Source organism: Sinocyclocheilus rhinocerous, unplaced genomic scaffold (assembly GCF_001515625.1).
Source record: "Sinocyclocheilus rhinocerous isolate Xijiao unplaced genomic scaffold, SAMN03320098_v1.1 scaffold1078, whole genome shotgun sequence".
NCBI lineage: Eukaryota > Metazoa > Chordata > Actinopteri > Cypriniformes > Cyprinidae > Sinocyclocheilus > Sinocyclocheilus rhinocerous.
In genome coordinates, this window is record NW_015649572.1 from 143,471 (window position 1) to 166,493 (window position 23,023).

The 23,023-nt window shown below is 36.7% G+C and overlaps 1 protein-coding gene across 1 annotated transcript in view; it reads right to left on the bottom strand.

The window, feature by feature from the left end:
* The window catches only part of LOC107710742 (GRAM domain-containing protein 4-like), a 57,952-nt gene that overhangs the window by 11,801 nt on the left and 23,128 nt on the right, over nucleotides 1-23,023 (bottom strand). The window contains 3 exon segments of the mRNA XM_016515581.1: nucleotides 785-1,011; nucleotides 2,089-2,150; nucleotides 5,294-5,414. Coding sequence (XP_016371067.1) covers nucleotides 785-1,011; nucleotides 2,089-2,150; nucleotides 5,294-5,414 — 410 coding nt within the window.

Below are 23,023 nucleotides of genomic sequence, written 5' to 3' on the forward strand. Positions count from 1 at the left end.
TATATATATATATATATATATGTGTGTGTGTGTGTGTGTGTGTGTGTTTAAGTGTGATTATTGCTGTACACCGTTTTGATTGAAGATTTAGGGTTTTGAGATTTATTTTTTTTTCATGTGTATCTTTTATTTTGAAAGTTGAAAACAAAAGTCTATAAACCACAACCCCCAAACATAAAAAGCCTCAAAAACTTGTACAAGCAGTCACTGGACAGTCTTATTTTCAACTGCATCAAACGAATAAAACAAAACAGGTTCAAAACAAGTTAAGCTCTAATAATAATTACAGTCTGATTAGGTGATAATAGTATGTTCAATATAATACATAGGACTTTTTTTTAAGTTGCATTAAACCCAGAATATTCCTCCTACATAAGCCATCTGAGAGAGACATACATTTAGCTTTAGCCCAAAAGAAGGAGGCCAGCTCTTTAAAATTGTCCCAGATCTTAAAAAGAGGGATGGACTTATAACAACTGCACTTTGCATACATAACTGACCTTAGACGTGTTGAGAAATGTAAACGTATTTGTGTCGTATCTAAATATGGCAAGTTAAAGTCTTACCTCTCTAAAACATACATAATTTTGACAGAACCAGAAGGGAATATATGTTAGGACATATGCTTTTATTTTGAAAGGCAAATTCATTTTCTGATGAAAATAAAAGCTCCATGGTATGCCAGTTGATTTAAGTCCTGCCCCTTTTGAAGATCTCTTCTCTGCCACTATGCTTGGCTTATTCGGACTAAAAGCATCCTGGCCACAGGGGGGCAGATGTTTACTAGACAGAAAAGGATCTCTGAGACATGATAATGGAGCAGAGTATTTCAGTTTCACAAGAATGACCTCCACAGGTGATCTTTCTTCACTAACCTTTTAGCACTTAGTGGCTCCTCAGCCTCAACCGTGTTCTCCTCGGGCTGGAAGCGAAAATCCTCTATATAAACCCCAAACCGATCATAGAGCCAGCTCTGCAGCCGCGAACACACTGTCTCCTTCTGCTGTTTGTCTACAAAGAGAGGTTAGATATGTATTTCATTCAGAGGCCAAAACCAAATCTCTATTCATCTCTAAATCCTACAGTGGGCGTACTACTGAGAGAGAGAGAGAGAGAGAGAGAGAGAGAGAGAGGTTTGTGCTCTACATTCTCATTTCCTGCCTTAAACAAAAGGGGTTGGTCTGGCCTAGATGGTCTACAAATTTAGACAAGTGCCTAAAATAACAGCGGAAAGCTTCCTGAACCGTCACTAACCTAAACCACAAACCAGCTGGAAAATCCAAAACCCCAATACAGGATTAGAGCCACAATTAAAACTTGAATCCAAATGACTGACAGACAAATAGAAAGATTTGGTTGAGTCCATATGAATTTACGGTCACACTTTATTTTAAGGTCCAATTCTCGCTTTTAACAGACTACGACGTTTACCTCAAACTCCTAATTTGCTGCTTATTAATAGTTAGTAAGGTAGTTGTTAAGTTTAAGTATTGGGTAGGATTAAGGACGCAGAATATGTTAATAATAAGCATGCTAATAAGCAACTTGTTAATAGAGATCCCTATACTAAAGTGTTACCGAATTTATGTCACCCTGATATTTAACAGTCTCACTAGGATTGTTTTTTAAGGTAATTGGGATGCAATATTTACCAAATTATGTATGACATATTTCTGTGTCTTATCAAATTCTGACACAAGATTTTTGGTATTAAAATAAGAATAAAATAAGAACTGGCGAGAATGCTATTCTCAAACTGTATTTGGACTGAAATTATTTAAATCAGTCTCTCCAGCTTTTCACGGTTCTATAAATATATGTGAAATGATTTAAATAAAAAGCTAACAATGTCTTTTTTGTAATGAACATAAAAATTGACAGCACACACACATTGGGAAAAACAATTTTTGCTGATACTTTTCAGAATAAAGTAATAATAATAAGTCCATAGTAGTTTAAATACATACAATTCTGCCTTAAATTTTACTCTTGAGAACTGATCAAACAATTGTAAGGTGTAGAAATATAGTCATGTAAAAATGAATCATTTTGTTACTTCTAATGTCAAAACTTTGAGGGTTGCATTACCTGTGCCGTTAGCTGCAGGTGGCTGCTGTTTCCGTGGAGGCTGAGGTGGAGAATCTTCACACCTTCACCAGGAAACACAAACTACATTAACTTTCAATTCAATTCAAACTTTTTTCTCAGAACTCAGAACTTTTCTGAGCCATTTTTGCAATTTTTTAACCAACAGGTGTCAAACAACTTAGTGGATGTATGATGTCAGTTCCACTCATGTTCACCTAGGTGTCCTTGAACTAACTACGGGTGTAGTTCAACTATGGACATTCAATATTTTCGTCTGCAATATGTCTGTCATTCAGTGGCCAGTGTTATTAGCAAAGCTAAAACTATTAAAAAAAAACTTAAAAATGTTGTGTGTTCAGGCATTTTTCCCAAAAAATCTGAGAACTTTAGTTTAAGCTAAAACAATATAAAAGGTAAAATCATCACATTGATGTTCTACACATATTTGCAGGTTAATTATCAGAAACTTCTCAACGGAGCACAGCATACTCCTGTGCAAGCCCAAAATGTGCTGCCAATCAAATCCGAATCAATTAGATGCTGAAATGACATCAGTGGAAAGAACACTCTGTACAGACATATTGCTGTGCACGACTCTCTACGTATAGACATCGACTTGCTGCTGAAGGGTCATGGGGGGTGGGATGTAGTGGCTATTTTTATAGCTCAGCGTGTGGCGTGGGCAGCCCTCTGCGGTCAGTCCGACTGTGACAGCCAGACCGAGTACAGCACCGGGTCACTGAACAATGCCAACACTCATCAATTTATCACAGACTATAGAAAGAAAGTATAAAACTGTGTTTTAAACAACATAATACTAAAGTAAAAGTTACATTACAAACTTAATTCAACTGGTTTTTACTCAAAAAGCTTTATGCATTTCAGGTCTATTTAATGCTTAGCTGTAGACTTGATTTTGTGCATTTTTAATTACAGGTCATGCGAACAACCACACACAAAAAAATTTGAGGTTGTAAATAAAACAACAATTATTGGAGTTTTACTTGAAAATACTATTTCAAGTCTTTCTAATTCAAAATTTCATGTTTAATTCAATGTGTTACTTTGAAACAATTTTCACTCAGAAATTGCTAGTAAATTTCACAAAGTTAGTCTTTTTAAACATTACACTCTTTCGCATTTTTTTTTTTTTTGGCAGTGCAGTTGATAATTACAGTAATGTGTGGTCTCACAAGCCTTAAGAACAAATGAATGCACCGATATTAAAATTCTGGCCAATAGCGATGAGCCAATAATTATATAAATAATCACTATTAAAATATATATTATTTTATCTATATACTGTAAATTAATTTATCGGTAACGATAAATTACAAAACAATTCTAATGTCAAATGATAACTGATATGGTATCAATGTATTGTGCTTCTCTAATACAAATAAGCTGATACTTCAATAATAATGAGTTTGATACAAATTGTTAGTCTTTTCAATTTAAAGCTGCAGTCCATAAGTTTTGTCTCTTTGTCGCCATCTCTGTTTGAAACCTGCAATGGCAGTTATTTGTGGAATTATATTCTTTGCGTGGGTTGTGCACCGGCACGACTCCAGCGCGGATGAATCTAATGTTTTGAGGTGAATGTGTGGCTGTCAGTCACCGCACCGGTGTGGATATTCACTGTACTTCGGAATCACATCACTGAAAAAAAATAAATTGTGGTGTTGTAAAATATATTAAATTAATCATCATAAATTCTACTTGTAATATTAAAAATCAAGGAGAACAACAATTTTAAGTAAAATGTACACATTTAATTCATGTAATTAATGAACTGCATGAGAAGAGTAACTCTTATTAATATTTACTTGTAATATTTACATGTTTTATAGTCATTGCACATAAATCTAGAAATATTGAGTACATTTTAATCTAAAAGTTCGGCGCGCTTGAATCCGTGCATGCGTGTTTGGACCCACGCTTTGAATCGCTTTGACGGCTGGGCTTGTCACGGAGGAGATGCATGGCTGGATCTTCTCGTGTTTAAGGTAAGTTTGCCTTTCTGTTTTAGATTTCTGATTTGTAATACTTTGGTCGATGTGGATTTCGATAGTTTGATTCTTGTTTGCTTGACTCATACTGTACATTGACGTTCATATTAATCACATAACCTCATTAAAGTTAACTTGCGTGCGTTCACAGTGAGTGATATTTCAGCGAAAATGTTTTCAATAGTTCAGAGATTCACAAAGCTGTTTTTCACGTAAAAACTTGAGCACAATTGGAAATGACTGGAAATGATTTAACGTTGTAACTGCTAGCTAGCTAACATCGTTACTAAATTAAAACAATCGCATAGTTTAGCATAATGCTAGTTCTGGATTAATTGCAAAATGTAACCATAATAGAGTATAAGTTTATAATTCAAAAACCGTAATGTGATCCGAACCGTGAGATTTGTGATCCGTTGAACCACTAGTAGCAAGTCTGACACTTTTGTTCTGACCAACTGAGGAAAAAAGCAGTACAATAAATCGTGCTACAATGTTGATTAAATCTAACGATTGGTTAGCTCATATCACATCAAACCGTGCAAATTATTATTACTATTATTCTTTGTTCTCAAATTGTATTTTGGATTACAATATTTAATTATTCCAGCTGCTGAAAAGGCTATAAACGATCCGCCACCTGCAGGATCCCTCCCATGTGATATAGTCTACTAGCCGGGACAACTTCTTTATGTTTACAGACGTGACGTAATGACGCGGCGGCATGCTTGAATTTCCCGCAAATTCCTACCAGTACCACTCAAATTAGAAAACATTATTATAAGCTTACCGTTGTGAGTCGGGCTAAAGTAAGGCGATACTTTTAAACACTGGCTGGTTATGTACTTAATCAAAAATTGATTTTGTATCATTTTTAAGCAAAAAAAGTTACGGACTGCAGCGTTAATACAAAAAATAAAATAATAATTTGTTAATAAATCAGGCTACAATAAATGTGTGTACAATAAAATTTTAAAATGTGGACATTTAAGAACCATTAACAAAACTGAGCTCAAAAGAACTAATTCCAAATAAGAAGCAGTTCTCTATTCCTAATCCCCAGTACTTAGTGTGTGTATAGAGTGTTGAATGTTTGTGACCTAAAGCTCCTGTGCTCCTCATTCATTGTTTGACACTTTATGTAAACTCTGTAAAGCTTATGTGTGTTGGTGTCTATATTTGAGTTGGTTTTTCACCTGGTCTTCAGCACATCACTCATCTTCTGTTCCAGGTCAAGTCTTCTGCTGCGTTCTCTCTCCAGCTCCTGCTTTAGGGTCTCCACATTGGTTTCTTCTCGTAGCTTCCGTAGTTCCTCCTCTGAAAGAAAAAAATGTCACAAATGGCCACACACTTTAAGGAACCTTCTATAATGAAGACATTAAAACATATTATAATCTTGTCCAGGATGTATAAGTGTTAACAAGAAGTTTCATAAACATTTATTAACTTAGTTTTTTTTTTTTTGTATTTAATTTTGTTTGCGTCATTGAAACTTTTTTCCTGTAAAGCAGTGTTTTTTAAACACTGTAAAGCTGCTTTGACACAATCTGTATTGTGTAAAGTGCGATATAAATAAAGGAAGAAAAAAAAACATAATACCATGGTATACTTTTATGTATCTAGATGTACCATGTAAATAATTTAGTGATTTGCATTTAATTTAATTCAATTTTATTCTTAGCGATTTTTATTTATTTGGCACATGAATATGGTAATCACTTAATATCACATTATATATCACCACCTAATACCTAATGAGTCATAATGGTATAGTAAAGTTAAAATAATAATTTTTATAGAAAAATGCAACAGTAAAAACCAATTCACTGGTTAACTGTACGATCCCTTACAATATATGGCTAAAATTAAATCTGAAAATAAAAGTAATTTTATATTATTATAAAATTGTTTCATAAGTAAAAATAATAATAATAACCTTACTATTTACATAGACAATTTATATTTATGTGTAACTAGCAAGTGCCACAATTCACTCGGGGAGCAAGGAACGAGGAAACGAGGAGTACTTGAATAACAGTCTTTAATAATCCACAGGAAAACCGAAAACAAGGAGGACATTCAACAAGTAGACCCAACAAACAAGAACTGAAAGGACTAGGGCTTTTAAAGGCAGGATAATTGGGGAGGAACGAGACACACCTGGAATCAAATTAACACAATCAACATGAGGAAGAAACTGGGTCACAGGGGCAAAAACACACACAGGATAGTCCATAATCCTGACAGCAAGCCAGCGCATATAAAACATATTAACCAATGTCCAATTGCCTACAATGTGCTACTTTACTGTCTCTTGTATCACTTCACACTCTCTTTTGTTCATGTGATGAAACGGCTTAAATTAATATTTAATGTCCATTCATTTACTTTTGATATTAAGTAAGTAGCTTTGTTATAAACAGGATTATTTGAACTCATTCAGCTATTATCACAAAATAAACCCTTCTGGGTGATACAAGATGCTTCACTTCAATTCAATTTGACATTGCATTTCTCAATATCTTTCCACTCATCTATTTGCAAAATTTCAGTAGTCTAATGCACCGCTGTGAGCCTGCAGCTATGTACTCTACATGGTCTTTGTTCCCAGCTGAGCGTTATAAATATTTGAGTGCTAATATGAGCTTCTCTCATACAGAGCGCCATAAAGGAGAGAATAAGGTCTGAATGACTATCAGCACTCTGTAAAACTCTAGTACCTGAACCCTGAGTTCAGAGTGATGGCCATTAGTGGAAGTGCTTCTGTCTGACAGATGGTTTCAGATGAGATGACTGCTGTCAATTGTACAGAAGTACATCATTAAGCAGTCAGTCAATTAATCTATAGCAATGTTTCTATTAACAGCTTTTAGATTTGCACAAGCCTGAGCCGCCTAAATATAGATTCTAACTAAAGTAAAAAGGCCTGGGATCCTGACTTCACCCAGCCCTTGTTAGTGGTGTTAGATAAGGTAAGCATCACTATTACTACTGAGTTACAGCAAACTTAGTGTTGAACTTTGCAAAGTAATGTTTGTTCTGCATATGTAAATGATATCTTAAATCATGGAACTTATTAAGGAGATGTGTACTATTACTTTTCTAAACAATCTGACCAGTAGTTTTCATCTTGTTGATGATAAAATGGTTAAAAATCACTAAATAGTTTAGTTTTGATGTGAACGCTTAGTGTATGCATACATTGAAATGCGTAGACTTTCAAAATATACTCCATTTAATAGCAAGAACCAACACAGGCGACTATGCACACTAGAAAGTGTGTCTGCGCTATTTCTTTCTTTCTTTCTTTCTTTCTTTCTTTCTTTCTAGTCATTATACTCAATTAATATAGAGTTCTTGTGATCAAAAGTAGTTTGTTGTTGTTCCATTTCCTTTGTTTCCTTGTTGGCTGTGAAACAATGGCCTGCAAGTGTTGCCACCTTGTGGACAAACTAATTAGCGCAAAAAATTAAGACACATGTACGAGATGAGCAAACATAGTACGCACGGTTAGAAAAATCTGTCTGGGTGTGTACAAATTAAGCGCATACAAATTTATGTTGCACCCTAGCGTACACATTAAATTTGACACATGGAACTACTCAGAACAAAGCAGCAACTGCATAACAAGATGCTAACAATTATTCAATCACCTTACTGCATGGCAAGAAACGGACCATAACACCTTAGCAACTGCATATCAAGATGCTAACAACTACTCAGAACCATAGATATATATACGTAGATGCCTCATTAGCAACTGTTTCTATGGGCAGCTATACGTAAGCCGTCCGCCATATTGTAACGGTCAACTTGATGTCATTCACCATAGTAATCACTGAATATTTGAAAGATGCCACAATCCTGCACAGAACGGCTCAACGGCTCTGTGAGAACCTGCAGTATGATGAATGACGTCAAGTTGACTGTTCCAAGATGGCGGCCGCATCTACATGCCTGGAGCCGTCAAATGGGGCATCTATACATATCTATGCTCAGAACATCTTACTACATAGCAAGATGATAGTAACCACTCAGAACACCTTAGCAACTGCATAGCAACATGCTAACAACTACTCTGAACACCTTACAGCATGGCAAGAAGCTTTCAATTGCCCAGAACACCTTAGCAACTGCAAAGGAAGTTGCTAACAAATACTCAGAGCACCTTACTGCATTGCAAGATGCTAACAACTGCCAAGAACACATTAGCAACTGCAAAGCAAGATTCTAACAACCACTTAGATCACCTATCACACGGCAAGATGCTAACAACTGCCCGTAACACATTCTCAACTAAATAGCAAGATGCTAACAACTACTCAGATCAGCTTAGCAAGATGTTAACAACTAACCTTAGCACCTGCTTTGCAAGGTGCTAACAACTGCCAAGAACACCTTAGAAACTGCATAGCAAGATGCTAACCACTGCCCAGAACAACTAACTGCATAGCAAGATGATAATAACTACTCAGAACACCTTAGCAACTGCATAGCAAGATACTAACAGCTACTCAGAATCCCTATGCAGCTGCTTTGCAACATGCTAACCACTTAGAACATCTTAGAAACTGCATAGAATGTGCCAAAAACCACTGACAAAATCTTAGCAACGTTAGCATCACAACACTCTGAAAACCTCCCACAACACCATAGCATTGTTGCAGTCAGAAAATTCAGTCATAAGAATTAAAATCTTGCCGAGTTCTCTTGCCAGAGGATTATTCAGAGCAATTTTAATATTGCTGATGGCCAAATTACACAATGTGTCTAATCATCTGCAACCAACATATTTGGATCTGTCTCCATGGCCACACTGAGAACAGACTGATTATGATACAACAGCGTTCAGTAAATCTGCTCCAGAATCAACATTCTGTCAGCAATTCTCATTGATCTTCACACCACAAAAAGAATCAGTCTGTTCAGACAGAAAGATCATATATTTCGGCCCTTTGTTTTCTTACTCGAAGGCTGAATCATTCGTTTGTCTGTCATCAGTCTGTTATGAACTCCAGTAGGCTATATGACTGGGGTGCTGAAATTATGTGTTGGAAAGACATGTTAGTCATATCACAACATCACCGGAAATGTCCTTGGTAACTGAACATTGGGAAAACAATCTGTACAATATAGAAATTTACACCCAGTAGCTTCAACTGAAGTGCAAGTGTATGACTAGTACTATAGCTATAGCCAGACTATGGTCAATAGCTGTCATTTTTTATTGCTGTAGTAATTTATTTAAAGGTGCACTATGCATAATTTTCCAAAAAATCTTCTGTCTCTTGCTTGGCTTTTTGGCTGATATCTGTAACTTGACAATTTACTAGGCATTGTAATTACGTTTTATAATGACACACAAAATTTAATTATTTAGCTCTCAAATATTTACCCCAATGTTGGTTATTTAATGAGATCATTTTTTAAAAATCCCTCATCGTTTTCTCACCCTCATGAACATGGATAGCCAACATAGATTTTAAGAAAAACAGTCCATCAATGAACCTGCTTATAAACAATGAACTTGTCAAATGTACCAGCCTATTGTGCGTAACAGGATGTTTAGTGCAACATATAACAGGGATAATAGCTGGGTCACAGAATATCCTTGTCTAACATGGACCAAAATGTTGGCACATAGTCACCACCCAGTGTTTAAAAAAAAAACTAGTGAGTTGCCACGCTGTATACAGTTTACATAAGCACTCACCAGCTACTTTAGCCAGCATCCTAAAACAACTGGAAGATGTGTTTAAAATCAAAATTAACAATTGAAATGCTCTTCAACAGCCTTGAACTTTGACTGTATTAACAATATAGAAATGCCTCTAGTTACTTATTGTTTAATTACAGCACCGAGTATAAATAAGCAACAGTTTCTTGTAATGGAAATGATAAGCAATATGAATCCAGTCATGGTAAGAATTCTGGGAAGGTAATGAAATATATAAGCCACTCTGTCTCTGTCTCTTTTTTGCTCTCCCTCTCCCATCACTCCTTTTCTCTATTCGTAATAATAGCCCTTTGCAATGTGCCTCACGATCTCTCTCCATGTCAGTAGATTCACATCACCTCCGCAGACAGACAGGAGTCGGCTTCAAGCACCAATAACAGAAGTGGAGCGATCTACTGAAGTGCTGATAGTTCTCAATCCTGCACAACAGAGCCATTTCAGAATGACCACACAAACACTAGACAGATAAACAGAGATATGAGTCATTCTGTCTGATGTATTTTATGACTACACACTGCATTTTAGTCACAGACTCTGGAGATTAAACTAAACATTTAGTATGTTTTTATACATTATGAATTGGCTGAAATTTGATAGAATAAATAAATGTTTCATCCCTAACAAAATGGATGTGACTGTACTAGTGCTGTCAAACGATTAATCACATCCAAAATAAAAGTTTTTGTTTGCATAATATATGTGTGTGTACTGTGTATATTTATTATGTATATATACAGTAAATACACACACACACACACACACACACATGCATGTATATATTTCAGAAACATATGTTATGTTTATATATTAAATATATTTATAATATAAATTATATGAATATAAATATAGACGTAAATATTTTCAAAATATATACTGTATGTATGTGTATTTATATATCCATAATAAATATACACAGAACACACACATTGTCAGTCCTGTGTCTTGTGTTTTTCTCCCCATGTGCTCCACAGGACCCAGTTTCTCCCGTGTTTTGATTGTTCATTGATTTCAGGTGTGACCCAATTAGTTCCTTGTTATTTAAGCCCTGTGTAGTCATTCATCCTGTCTTAAGCGTCAATCCCCGTTGCTACGTGTGTGTTCCTTGTTCCTGTTGATTATTAAAACTGTATTTGTGAATTCCCCTACATCTCCTTGTTCCTCGCTCCTCACAGTAGGCAACTGTGACACACATTATGCAAGCAAAAACGTTTATTTTGTATGCGATTAATCGCGATTAATTTGTTGTAAAAGAAGAGAGCAATATGGACAGAATAACTTTCTCAGTAGGGGGCATCAAACTACCAATGTTGGTTGACTCTGGAGCAACACGCAACATAGTAGATGAAAGAACATGGGAAATGCTAAAATAAAAAAGATCAAATGCAGATCAGCCAGGTCAGACAAGAAAGTGATTTGAAATCCATGATACGACAGCAATACCCCAAATTGTTCAGCAGAGTAGGCAAATTGAACACAAAACAAATCAGCCTGCATATAGACAGCACAGTGACACCTGTTGCACAGCCCCTGAGGCGCGTTCCATTCCACCTCAGAGAGGCTGTTGAGGAAAAAATAAATGCACGGCTTAACATGGACATTATTGAGAAAGTTGATGGAGCAACTCCTTGGGTAAACCCAGTTGTCATTGTGCCCAAAGCAAATGCAGAAAAAAGGATGTGCTTAGACATGAGGCAGGTGAACGCTGCAATCATTCGTGGGAGGTTTCCAATTCCCACAGTGGATGAACTGTTGCAGGGAATGAATGGATCAGCCATATTTAGCAAACTAGACCTGAAGTGGGGGTACCATCAGTTAGAGTTGACCCCTGAGTCGAGAGACATCACAACCTTTGCCGTTCACAATGGCATATATAGATTCAAAAGACTGATATTTGGAGTTTCCTCTGCAAGTGAGCAGTATCAAACACGAAATAGCAAAGGTTCTAGCTGGCATTGAAGTAGAGAACATATCCGATGACATAATCATCCATGCACCTGACAAAGAGTCTCATGATGAAATATTGCATGCAGTACTAAGGAGATTAGAAAGCTGCGACTTGACTCTGAATGCGGAGAAGTGCCAGTTTAACATGGACAAGTTAGTGTTTATGGGCATGCTGTTGTCAGAGAAAGGCATTGGCCCTACAGCAGAAAGAGTGAGAGCAGTCGTGGAGGCAAGGGAACCTGAAAATGCTTCAGAGGTGAGAAGTTTTCTTGGTTTAGCTGGCTATAGCAGCCGTTTCATACCTCAATTTGCAAGTATCTCAGAACCTCTGCGCAGACTGACAAGGAAGGACGCCAAATTTCATTTTGGGACTGAGCAAAAGAAACCGTTCAAAATTCTCAAAGATAAGTTGGCTGAAGCCACAACACTGGTCTATTTCAACAAGGACGCTGCAACGAAAGTCATTGCTGATGCTGGACTGAAAGGCATCGGAGCAGTACTAGTGCAGGACCAAAGAGGAGGAATGGTTCCTGTCTGCTATGTGAGTAGGAGCTTGACAGAATGTGAACAAAGATATTCGCAAACAGAGCGTGAAGCACTTGCACTGGTGTGGGCATGTGAACGACTGCACCCATACGTGTATGGTCGGAAGTTTGATCTGGTCACAGACCACAAGGCATTGGAGGCAATTTACAGCCCTCGTTCAAAACCATGTGCACGAATCGAAAGGTGGATCTTGAGATTACAGCCCTATGATTTTCGGGTGATTCATATACCCGGAACTCACAACATTGCAGATCCTTTGTCACGCCTGCTGGGGCCATCGCCCAAAGGTGCGACCCATGTACATAAAGCAGAGGAATATGTGAGATTCATAGCTGTTTGTGCGACACCAAGCGCCCTGACCACCAAGGAAGTTGAGCAGATCTCAGCAAATGATGTGGAATTACAGAGACTGAAAACTGCCATTCAAACAGGTTGTTTTGACGACTGCCCTGCATACAGACATATTGCAGGTGAGCTATGTGTCGTTGGCCAAATAATACTCAGAGGGACAAGAATTGTTTTGCCACAATCGCTGCGGGGAAGAGCGTTACAGTTGGCTCATGAGGGCCATCTTGGTGTAATAGGAACAAAACAACACCTGAGAACAAAGGTTTGGTGGCCCGGAATGGACAGGGCCGCAGAAAGCTTTGTGAGGGCGTGTCATGATTGTCAGCTGGTAGCGAGACCAGATGTTCCAGAACCTCTGTCACCCACAGTGATGCCTGAAGGGCCCTGGCAAAACTTGGCCACAGACTTGCTTGGTCCTTTACCTGATGGACCGTCCTGACAAACACCAACAGCAGCATTACTCCAGTCTTCAGTGTCACATGATCCTTCAGAAATAAAAATATAATTTTTGAATAAATAAATGCAGCCTTTATGAACATAAGAAACTTATTTAAAAACATGAAAAATCTTACTGATCCCAAACTTTTGAACAGCAGTGTATATTACATTAGTTAAACTAATAATGAATAGTAACAATATTTTAAGATTAGTCATATCAATCTCAGCACTTACAAATTTTTTGCAATTAAGTTTTATTTGTTAACATTAAAATAATGCACTGCGAACAAACATTAACAAACAATGAACAATTCTATTATAATTATATTTTTACTAACGAAAGTTTAATAAATACTTTAGAAAATATATGGCTGATTATTAGTTCATGTTAGCTAATGCATTTACTTTTTAATGTTAACAAATGGTACCATTTTACATTACTGGCCCCCCGACTGAGCCTGGTTTCTTCCAAGGTTTTTTCTCCATTCTGTCACTGATGGAGTTTTGGTTCCTTGCCGCTGTCGCCTCTGGCTTGCTTAGTTGGGGACACTTCATTTCCAGCGATATCATTGACTTGATTGAAAATGATTGCACAGATACTATTTAAACTGAACTGAGCTGGATGATGACATCACTGAATTCAATGATGAACTGCCTTTAACTGAAAAATTAGTGTTTACTATTGTCATTTTGCATTATTGACACACTATTTTCCTAATTAATGCTGCTCAGTTGCTTTGACACAATCTGTATTGTTAAAAGCGCTATATAAATAAAGGTGACTTGACTTGACTTGACTTCTGAAATCTGTGAGTTGTAAGAAGATGTGAATGAGAATGTGTTAGATAGGGTAAGTTCATATTCAAGTAGAGGGGGGATGTTGTGTATTGGTGTGACGTCATCACGTAAGAGGGAGTAGTAAAAAGGTGGATGGCAAGTTCAATCAGGCGTCTGTGTGGTTTGATCCGATATAAATAGTGAGTTTATAACAACACCCACAATTTGTATTAAAACATTGGAGTCACATGTTTATTTTACAGTGATTTGATGACATTTTTGGAGCCTTTATGGCCTTAATGGATGGACAGAAATCACTGCAAAGAATAACAAAAGACTTATTGGTTTAGAACAACATGAAGGTTTAGTCCTAACATTTTCATTTTTGAGATAACTATATACCACTATATAAATATATACCATGATACTGAATGAGTATACTTCATAAAATAGCCTTGTATTATACTGGTACATGTTTAAAAACATATGATTCCCATAGCATGCACTGTTCTCTGAACTTCAAGTGCATAACTTTTTTTTCATAACTTTGATGTAATGTACTGTAAGATAAATACTACACTGTCTGTGCACTCATATAAAATGTGACATGACTTTATAAAACTATAGGCCAAGGAAAACTGAACTTCATGATAACTGGCACATCTTTTAATTATTATTTTAATGGAAGTTAACAATCACAAAACATATTGCATTAGTAAATGCAGTTGTTTAGTCATTCAATATGAATGATATGCATTAATGTAATGTAAACACATCATAATACCATGTCCTAACCAGATGCAAATGGTGCAACACACCATAAAAGGTATCTGTCAAGGTTAATCAGAGTTTTTGTCCTAGCCAGCCATGATAACAATATGTGACAAGTGACAGGAAATTATATATTAGAAATGGCTTCTATGTCTACAGCTTTGCATCTGGACAAGACAAACTGTGTGTCCAAGATGATAATCTGAGGTACTGATTATGTTGTCACTGGAATCTAATAGCATTGTGTTTATTTAGTACACAGTGTCAAGTGCGCATACATTAATGTGCATACAGTAGCGTCTCTATAATATCATAATGTCTGTTATTATCTCTTAGCAATCTGGAAGCAGTGCACTTAAATAGCATTTAATAAAAACATAGCTAAGAAGTACTATACATGTTTGCAGTATTTTCAGTATCTTCTAAGACTACTTTAGAACAAAAATTCAGGAAAATGTCATAATTCCACTAACCAATATATTAGATATATTTATATGCAGTAAACAAACAATATTTACCTATAATAAAGGGAATGACAAACTGTGTATGTGTACCTCAATTTCTGAGTCAGAAGCACTGTGATAAATTAATAGCACACATACACGCAAGCTAATTTCATCTCCACACGTTCAGACCTTATAAAAGATTCAGGAGCTCTCAGAGCTGTTACACACACTCAAACCGGACTAGCCATGTGAGGCTGTGAGGTCATTTTATGTATCTATCCCCATCCATCTGTCCCTGAATAAAACCTCATTGACTTCCTCTGCTAATGGTTTCAGACTGGAACATTATGAGTGTTGGCAGAACAACACAAAGACACACTGCAAATTACTTTGAGAGCTCACTGACAGTGTCTATATTATTCTCAAACATTTAAATATAAAAGCAATTACACAAAGACTAAACTGTGGGGGGGGGAAGTGACATTCTCAGGCCAACCCATTTATATCCCAGTGGAGGATCCTGACATAGGCGATACAGGATTGTGACCACTCTCAGTTCTGCTTGGCACTTTAATTGAAATTGTTTCCTTACGAATAACTTTCTAAGCAGCTCCATGAGCTATTTATCTCTCCCTGCAGCCGACCGGCCCATCTAGTTTCTGCTGCTGTCTGTGCAAACCAAACATAGTGGGCAATGGATGTTATATTAATATCCATGTACTGCACATGTTGAGTAAATAAAATCAGTACAATTATGAAACAAATGCAAATAAAAGGCATCCAGTTACTTATATTTTTGATAAACATTCTTTTTTTCTGGGATTCAAACATATCGCTTTTTGATTTCAGTCCAAGCCTATTATTTCTTGACAACAGAACTCTTTGTATGATGAATCTTTTTCACTATTTGTGATTTTGTGTGTGACGCAATGCAACACGGCTATAATGACAAATCACAGGCAATCAAAAGAGCCTTTGGGTGGGCTCTCTCTGCAAGCACTTTTCACATTTGCAGTGCAAAGGATAGGTTGCATAATTAAATAAAAAGTAAATAAATAAATAAATAAAACTGCAGTCTTTGCAGCTTAAAGGGTTAATTCACCCAAAAATGAAAATTCTGTCATTAATTACTCACCTTCATGTCGTTCCAAACCCGTAAGACGTCTGTTCATCTTCGGAACACAAATTAAGATATTTTTGATGAAATCCGAGCGCTCTCAGACCCTACATAGACAGCAACGTAACTTACTACCATGATCAAGGTCCAGAAACGTAACAAGGACATCAGTAAAATAGTCCATGTGACATCAGGGGGTCAACTGTAATTTTACGAAATACAAAAATAACAATAAATAACAAAAATAATGCATGCGCATGGCACTGCTGCTTACGTCAACACGTCAGCACGCGCATGCGTTGTTTACATGAAGGGAAAGTAAGCACATGGGTCGTGATACTCTCTGCACTATGGCGCCGCACCACAGCATAAGGGATGAGGAAGAGAAGAATTGTTGTATAAAGTCGTTATTTTTGTTTTCTTTGTGGACAAAAAGTATTCTCGTAGCTTTGTAAAATTACGGTTGAACCCCTGATGTCACATGGACTATTTTACTGATGTCCTTGCTACGTTTCTGGACCTTGATCTTGGTAATAACCTTGCTGTCTATGGGAGGGTCAGAGAGCTCTCGGACTTTATCAAAAGTATCTTAATTTGTGTTCCGAAGATGAACGAAGATTTTTGGGTGAACTATCCCTTTAAATGAAAATTTAGAACATGTCACAACAGTGAAATCATTATTAACTACATAATACTGCTGGCAAGTTTATGCACGTAAAGGCTACTATAGCAGGGCATTAACTGCAGTTGGGTTGTGCTGCGTTGAGTAGGTCCTGGCCTGTTTTTGAGTCCCAGCCCATCTCTGATCATCAGCATAAAGTATGATTGAAAGCATATTCCTGTCAAGAAACGCCCACTTAGACAGGAAAAACACTGTTCGGCCAGCATGTAAAGACAGCAGCTACTCAACTTGATGCTGAATTTAAAGACTGTGGGCATGCCATCAATTTCCCAAAGAAGAAGAGCTGACCAACCTCAAACACAACCTAAAGCAAAGTTCACAAGCGCTCACTTGTAAGTTGCTGGTCTTAGGAAGCTTACATGTGCTCTTACTAAGCATGGCAACAATTCATGTAAACCTATTACGAGCACAGTGGAGATGAATGACCCTGGCCTGGAGAAATACTAACAACACAGCTAACAAAGCTAACAGCTAACAAGCTCCCTGTTAGCTCAGAACGAATGTTCTACTAACGCTATCAATTCCTCCGTCATTCGGTCTCTTCTTGTGTAATTAGCATTGACCAGTGGCCTGGTTTGCTGTTCTGGTTATACTGTCACACTTCATTGCATCATGGGACTATAGCTGTGTAGGCATGACCTGTTTTAGTGTTGTCACAACACACCATCAAACTCTCAGCAAGTGTGTTAATATGTGTGGATGCCACAGGACAAGTATATCAATTATCCTAAATACTACACCTTTAAAAAGCAACGGAAGCTAAATACCACTCCAGATACAGAATTAGTAATACAGATTTGTGTACTTAAAGAAACAGTACATCCAAAAATAAAAATGTGGTCATTAGTTACTCATCGTTCTAACCTTCTTTGACTTTCTTTCTTCTGTGAAATTCAAAGAGAGAATTTGCATTGCATTGCAGGTCTTTCAGTTAATTAGAATGAATTTTTAATTATTCATTTCAAAGCATTATAAATATATCTTAAAATTAACCCATATAACTTGTACACAAAATACCATGTCTGCTGTATTTGATAGGTTTATGTGAGAAAAAAGATGGGAATTTAAGTAATTCAAACTGGTCTAAATGTTTTATCCACAAATCGGCTCATTGACTCAAGGATCCAGTCATAGTGGTTAAATGCTCACTGGAGAGGAAGATTATCAGTGAAAACTTACATTTCAGTCTATCTTTCACAAATAACTTTACAAGGTATTTGTGATGCTGCTTATATGGTGCTTTTTTGTGTTCATTGTTTATGCTTGAAAGCCTCGGTCTCCATTCATTGTAATTGCATGGAAAAGAGCGGCCAGCACAGTCTTCAAGAATTTCTCCTTAGACATGAGGGTGAATTATGACAGAATTTTCATTTTTGAAATGATTTCTTTGAGCAAGAATAAGGGGATCAAGAACTTGGCTAAAATAGTGTTAGCCACGTACTTAGGCTGAGGTTACCTTTAAGGTCATCTGTGATTCCATCGCAGAAGAACTCCATATCTGAGAGAAAAGGCCTCCATGCATTAAGTCCTCATGTCCAATCAAAGTACAGTAGCTTTTAGTTATCAAGCACCCAGTGATTTTCTAAATTCACAAACAAAAGTCTCCTTGAGGTTTGTCTTGTTGCAACTTGGTGCAACAAATACTTGTGGCCAGTTTGCCTGTTGTGAACTAGTCCAAATGGCAGGAAATGCAGGATCCAGAAGCTGGCATCCAATAGATTATGTAGGTTTAGTATCCACGACTGCCTACTACAACCATTGACAACAATCATAAAATGCAGCTCAGTGGACTGCATCTAAAACCCTGCGGGTGGATTAAGCACCTAGAGGAAAACTACTGTTCCTTAGTGATTGAGATGAAACAAAAGCTCTATTCACCCGAGAAAGCCAGTGGCCCATTCTGGCACTTTGTTCACATTCTGTAAGTTTTTTTTCACAACACTGAGCAGCAAGTTGTTTGAAATAGAGCCATGTACTAATACAAAGACAATACAGTGACGTTTCTAAACTCAACATGGCCACGTAATGCGGTCCAAACATTTGCATAACTCAAGTTAAGTAATGTCGACCAGGCTGTTGTTAAAAATTGATCCATTTGAATTTTTTTTCATTCATAATTTGCATGCTCAAATAGCTTGGTATATCTTTATTAAAACCAGTCACTACTGGACACCTAGTCATAACAGTGTTGCTGTCACAAACATGTTCAGTTAGTTTCTGGGTTTTTTTCTGCTTTTCCAGACCAGCATCCGGTTTCTAAGAAACCAAACACCAATAACCAAACCAATCATCATTTTCTACTTTGATATCACCGAAATATATAATCATCAGATAGCACAGGATGAATATTGCTTTGTTTGTGCTCCATTATTTTACTAAGCAAAGCTCAAATCTTGTGGGTTTTGGTCTAAACTTCGAAAGACCATCACTTTTTTTGGGGGGGGGGGAATTCCATGACTTACTATGGAAGTCAGTGCGGACCATCAACTGTTTGATTACCAGCATTGTTTAAAATATTTTCTTTTTTCTTAAGAGACTAAAAGAAGATGCTGTGCCGACTATATTGGATCTGACAGTAACGTCGCACCACAAGTGTGTTTTCATTGCGTGGTCACTATTGCTTCGTCCATCTATGAGGAATGTACGCTGTCAAACATACACAACTATTAGCCAATCACAGCAGTGGGCGTTTACCTCCGAGTCTACAATCAGCCATGCCTATTCAAACAGAGCGTTCCGATGATGGGGGTTAAAAACAAGACAAAAAAATAGCTTATTCTAAATTATGATGTTGACAAATCTTGACAGCATTATAAGTGGACCTCATAGAACAGTACAAAATAAAAAAAAACACAGGCAGTTCATGACCCCTTTAAACAATTTTGGCAAAAAATATCAATTGTGTTTATAGCCTTTTCTAATTTCTTTCTGGAAACCAAACCAAACCAAACAAAACATGATGTCTACTTTGGGGAGGGAGGAAAGGGAAATACGAGACATGGGATAAAAATAACAGTAAAGAGAATAGCTAATTTAGAGTCTGGTGTTAAGCTGGGAGATTGAGAGTAAATAATGCAGGAAAAGGAATCCTCAGCTCTGATGTGCATTCACTAGGAACTGTTACGTAACACTTATTCCCACACATGTGTTATGAATATTGTGAACGGTGGTTTTCAAAACCGAAACTTTAGATAAATCATGGTTGGATTTTATTTGTGTCCCAGACATTTGAGCTTCCATGCACTTTAAAACAAGTACATAAATCTAAACAGTGTGCAGTTCTGATAAATATTTCAACTCTGAATCTTAGCATTCAGCTTAAATGTAGTCAATTTTCACATAATATAGCTTAAACTGAAATATGTCTGATTTATATGGTTGAGTCAGCATTTTCATGTGTGGGTTTTGTTTGTGTTCGGTATGTGCTGCCAGAGAGAAGGCGATGAACTTTTTTTATCTCTTAATCTCATTACTTAACCCTAATGGACATAGAACTATGACATTACAGCAGACACACACACATGCTGCCATGACTCAATAATGTCTATAAATAACATCAGAAAACCATCATATATAAAGTGAGGTTTAAAAGTCTGACACCACACTGAATCGAAGATCCAAAACGTAATGTAAACCTCTTTGTAGGTCACTAATCAAATAAGCAAATTTGTGAGACATAATAAATAATAAGACATTCTGAAATTCATGAATACAGTTGATAATATAAGATGTATAAAATGTATTACATTAGGAAAAAAAATAGAAACCTTCTTTATTAGTGGTCTCAGACTTGTGGCTCTTATTCTATAACCTCACTGTAGTACACAGACTGTAGCTTGTAAACTCAAAATACAGAATTATTTTCCTCATACATATGTATAATATTAAGCAAGTGTTACTTGATACTGAGAAAAGTACATTATTCAACAAAACTACATGAGTTATTAATGATATATTTGTTGGATAGTGTGTACATTTTGCATTTTGAATGCCATCTTACATATCTTACACCGGCATGAAAAGTTCACCAAGCACTGGTTATCTTTATGTTATTATGTGTTTGAAAGGCATGAATGTATGGTAGCAGGCTAGCAGCTACAATTGCAATATGTTAATAGTTTCAGTTACAGTATTAAGTTAGATACATTTGAATAATGTATAGTAATGTTTTGAGTATAGGACTTAGAAATTAATGACATCATTTATTATTTATCATATAAAATAAGAAAAAATTTATCTACAAATAAATTGAACTTGTAGACATTTTATGGACTAATTCTGTTAGAATATAATGCAACAAATGAAGCCATAATCCTCCTTCAAAAAAACAAGGAAATTCACAATTATCAAATATAATATAATATTATTATATCATATCATATATAAACTTGTTATGTATATATCTATGTTCTAGAAAAATACTGAAACAATACTGAAGACAAAAGTGTCACAGGAAATGTCTGTGATGTCAGCACAACTACTCGGCTATGACTGGTAATGCTGTGTTAAATGGGTCAGAGCTATAAGACTCCCGGGACACACGGGATAAACACACACACACTTAAAATAGACTCTCAGTCATACGTGGGAATTGATGTCAGCAGAGGGTCAAACTCAGCGTCTGTTCCACACACACTCCCATCAATAATATCTGTAGCCTAACTGATAGATAATGGTGCTCGTAACAGCAAGATCATGGGTTCAACTTCCAAGAAATGTAAGTCATTTTGGATAGTGGTGATTTGCAATGTGAAACTCCAAAAAGGACAGAAAAGCATTGTAAATGCAGCCCATAGGACTCTATATTTCAAGAGGCGATAGCTTTGTGTGATGAACAGTCCAATATTTAAGTCATTACGCACAGAAAAGCTTGTCCTCTGAAACGCTTAAATCTCAATCATGTTCAATTCAATTCAAACTTGGGTTCGATTTTTTTTTAAAAGTTGGCTTTAGACATGTCATGCCAAGTCTTACTTCAGAAGACCTATTGTTGTTATCAGGTATCTTATTACATCCTGTAGCTCAAGCAGTAGAGAAGGACAATGCCAAAGTCATGGGTTCAATTCCCAGGGAATGCGTGAACTGAAAAGATACATGTTCTTTTCAGTTTGTAAACGTTCCAGTCAAGCGGATACAGCTCTTATGTTAAATGGAGAATCAACAAAACCTCCCAAAATTTTGCTCAAGATTCAGTACAAGATACAGTTCAATAAATATATCAAATCTGTAATAAAATTGCATAATAATTAGAGGTCAACCAATAGTGGATTATACCAATAATGATAACTAGGTTGGATGCAACCCGTAAAAGCAATCGATTATCATGCCGATTAATCGGCAACAACAATAACAATATCGGCATCTAGTAATAATGGTTTTATAAAAATCTTTGGCACAAATCACATAAAAACTGTGATCTGGTCCAGCTAATGTCATGCATGTTCAAGAGTGAACAAACTCTAGATTGTATGACAAGACTTCCATTCATAACAACTACAAAGTTCTACCACGCTGTAATTTCTAGCATTCAAAATTCTCCCATTCACAAATATGTGCTACATCTCTGAAAGGAAACACATCAGAGCTCACAGACATGACTATAATTCTGCTTCTCCTGATGCTCTAGCAGTTTTCCTCCGTAATCCTTTTCCTGCTTCATATTTTATATCTCTCTCCCATTCATTTTCCTGTAGCTTGTGTGTGCTGTCTCACTCCCTCTGCAGAGCTCATGTGTGGGTTATCCTGCGTGTGTGAGTCTGCTGAGAGTGGCACGCTTAGGGTTATATAACAGCTGATTGTGACTATGTCGTTCACTAATGACCTTCAGTTGCTGTTCATATGTCATTCCAGTGTTTACTGTCGCTGTGATGGACACAATGATCATATCCCCCCACACGCGCATGTTTTAATTGTCTTTACTGTCATGGAAGAAACTGCTTATTGATATGCTTACTGCTTACTTTCCATAACAGCCGATGTACTTGCTACATCGCTAGAAGAATGGCATCTATGCTAATATTAGTCTGTTTTCTCTCTTATTCCGAGGTCACCTTAGCCACCAGATCCAGTCTGTATCCAGATCAGATGGTCACTGCAGTCACCCGGATCCAGTACGTATCC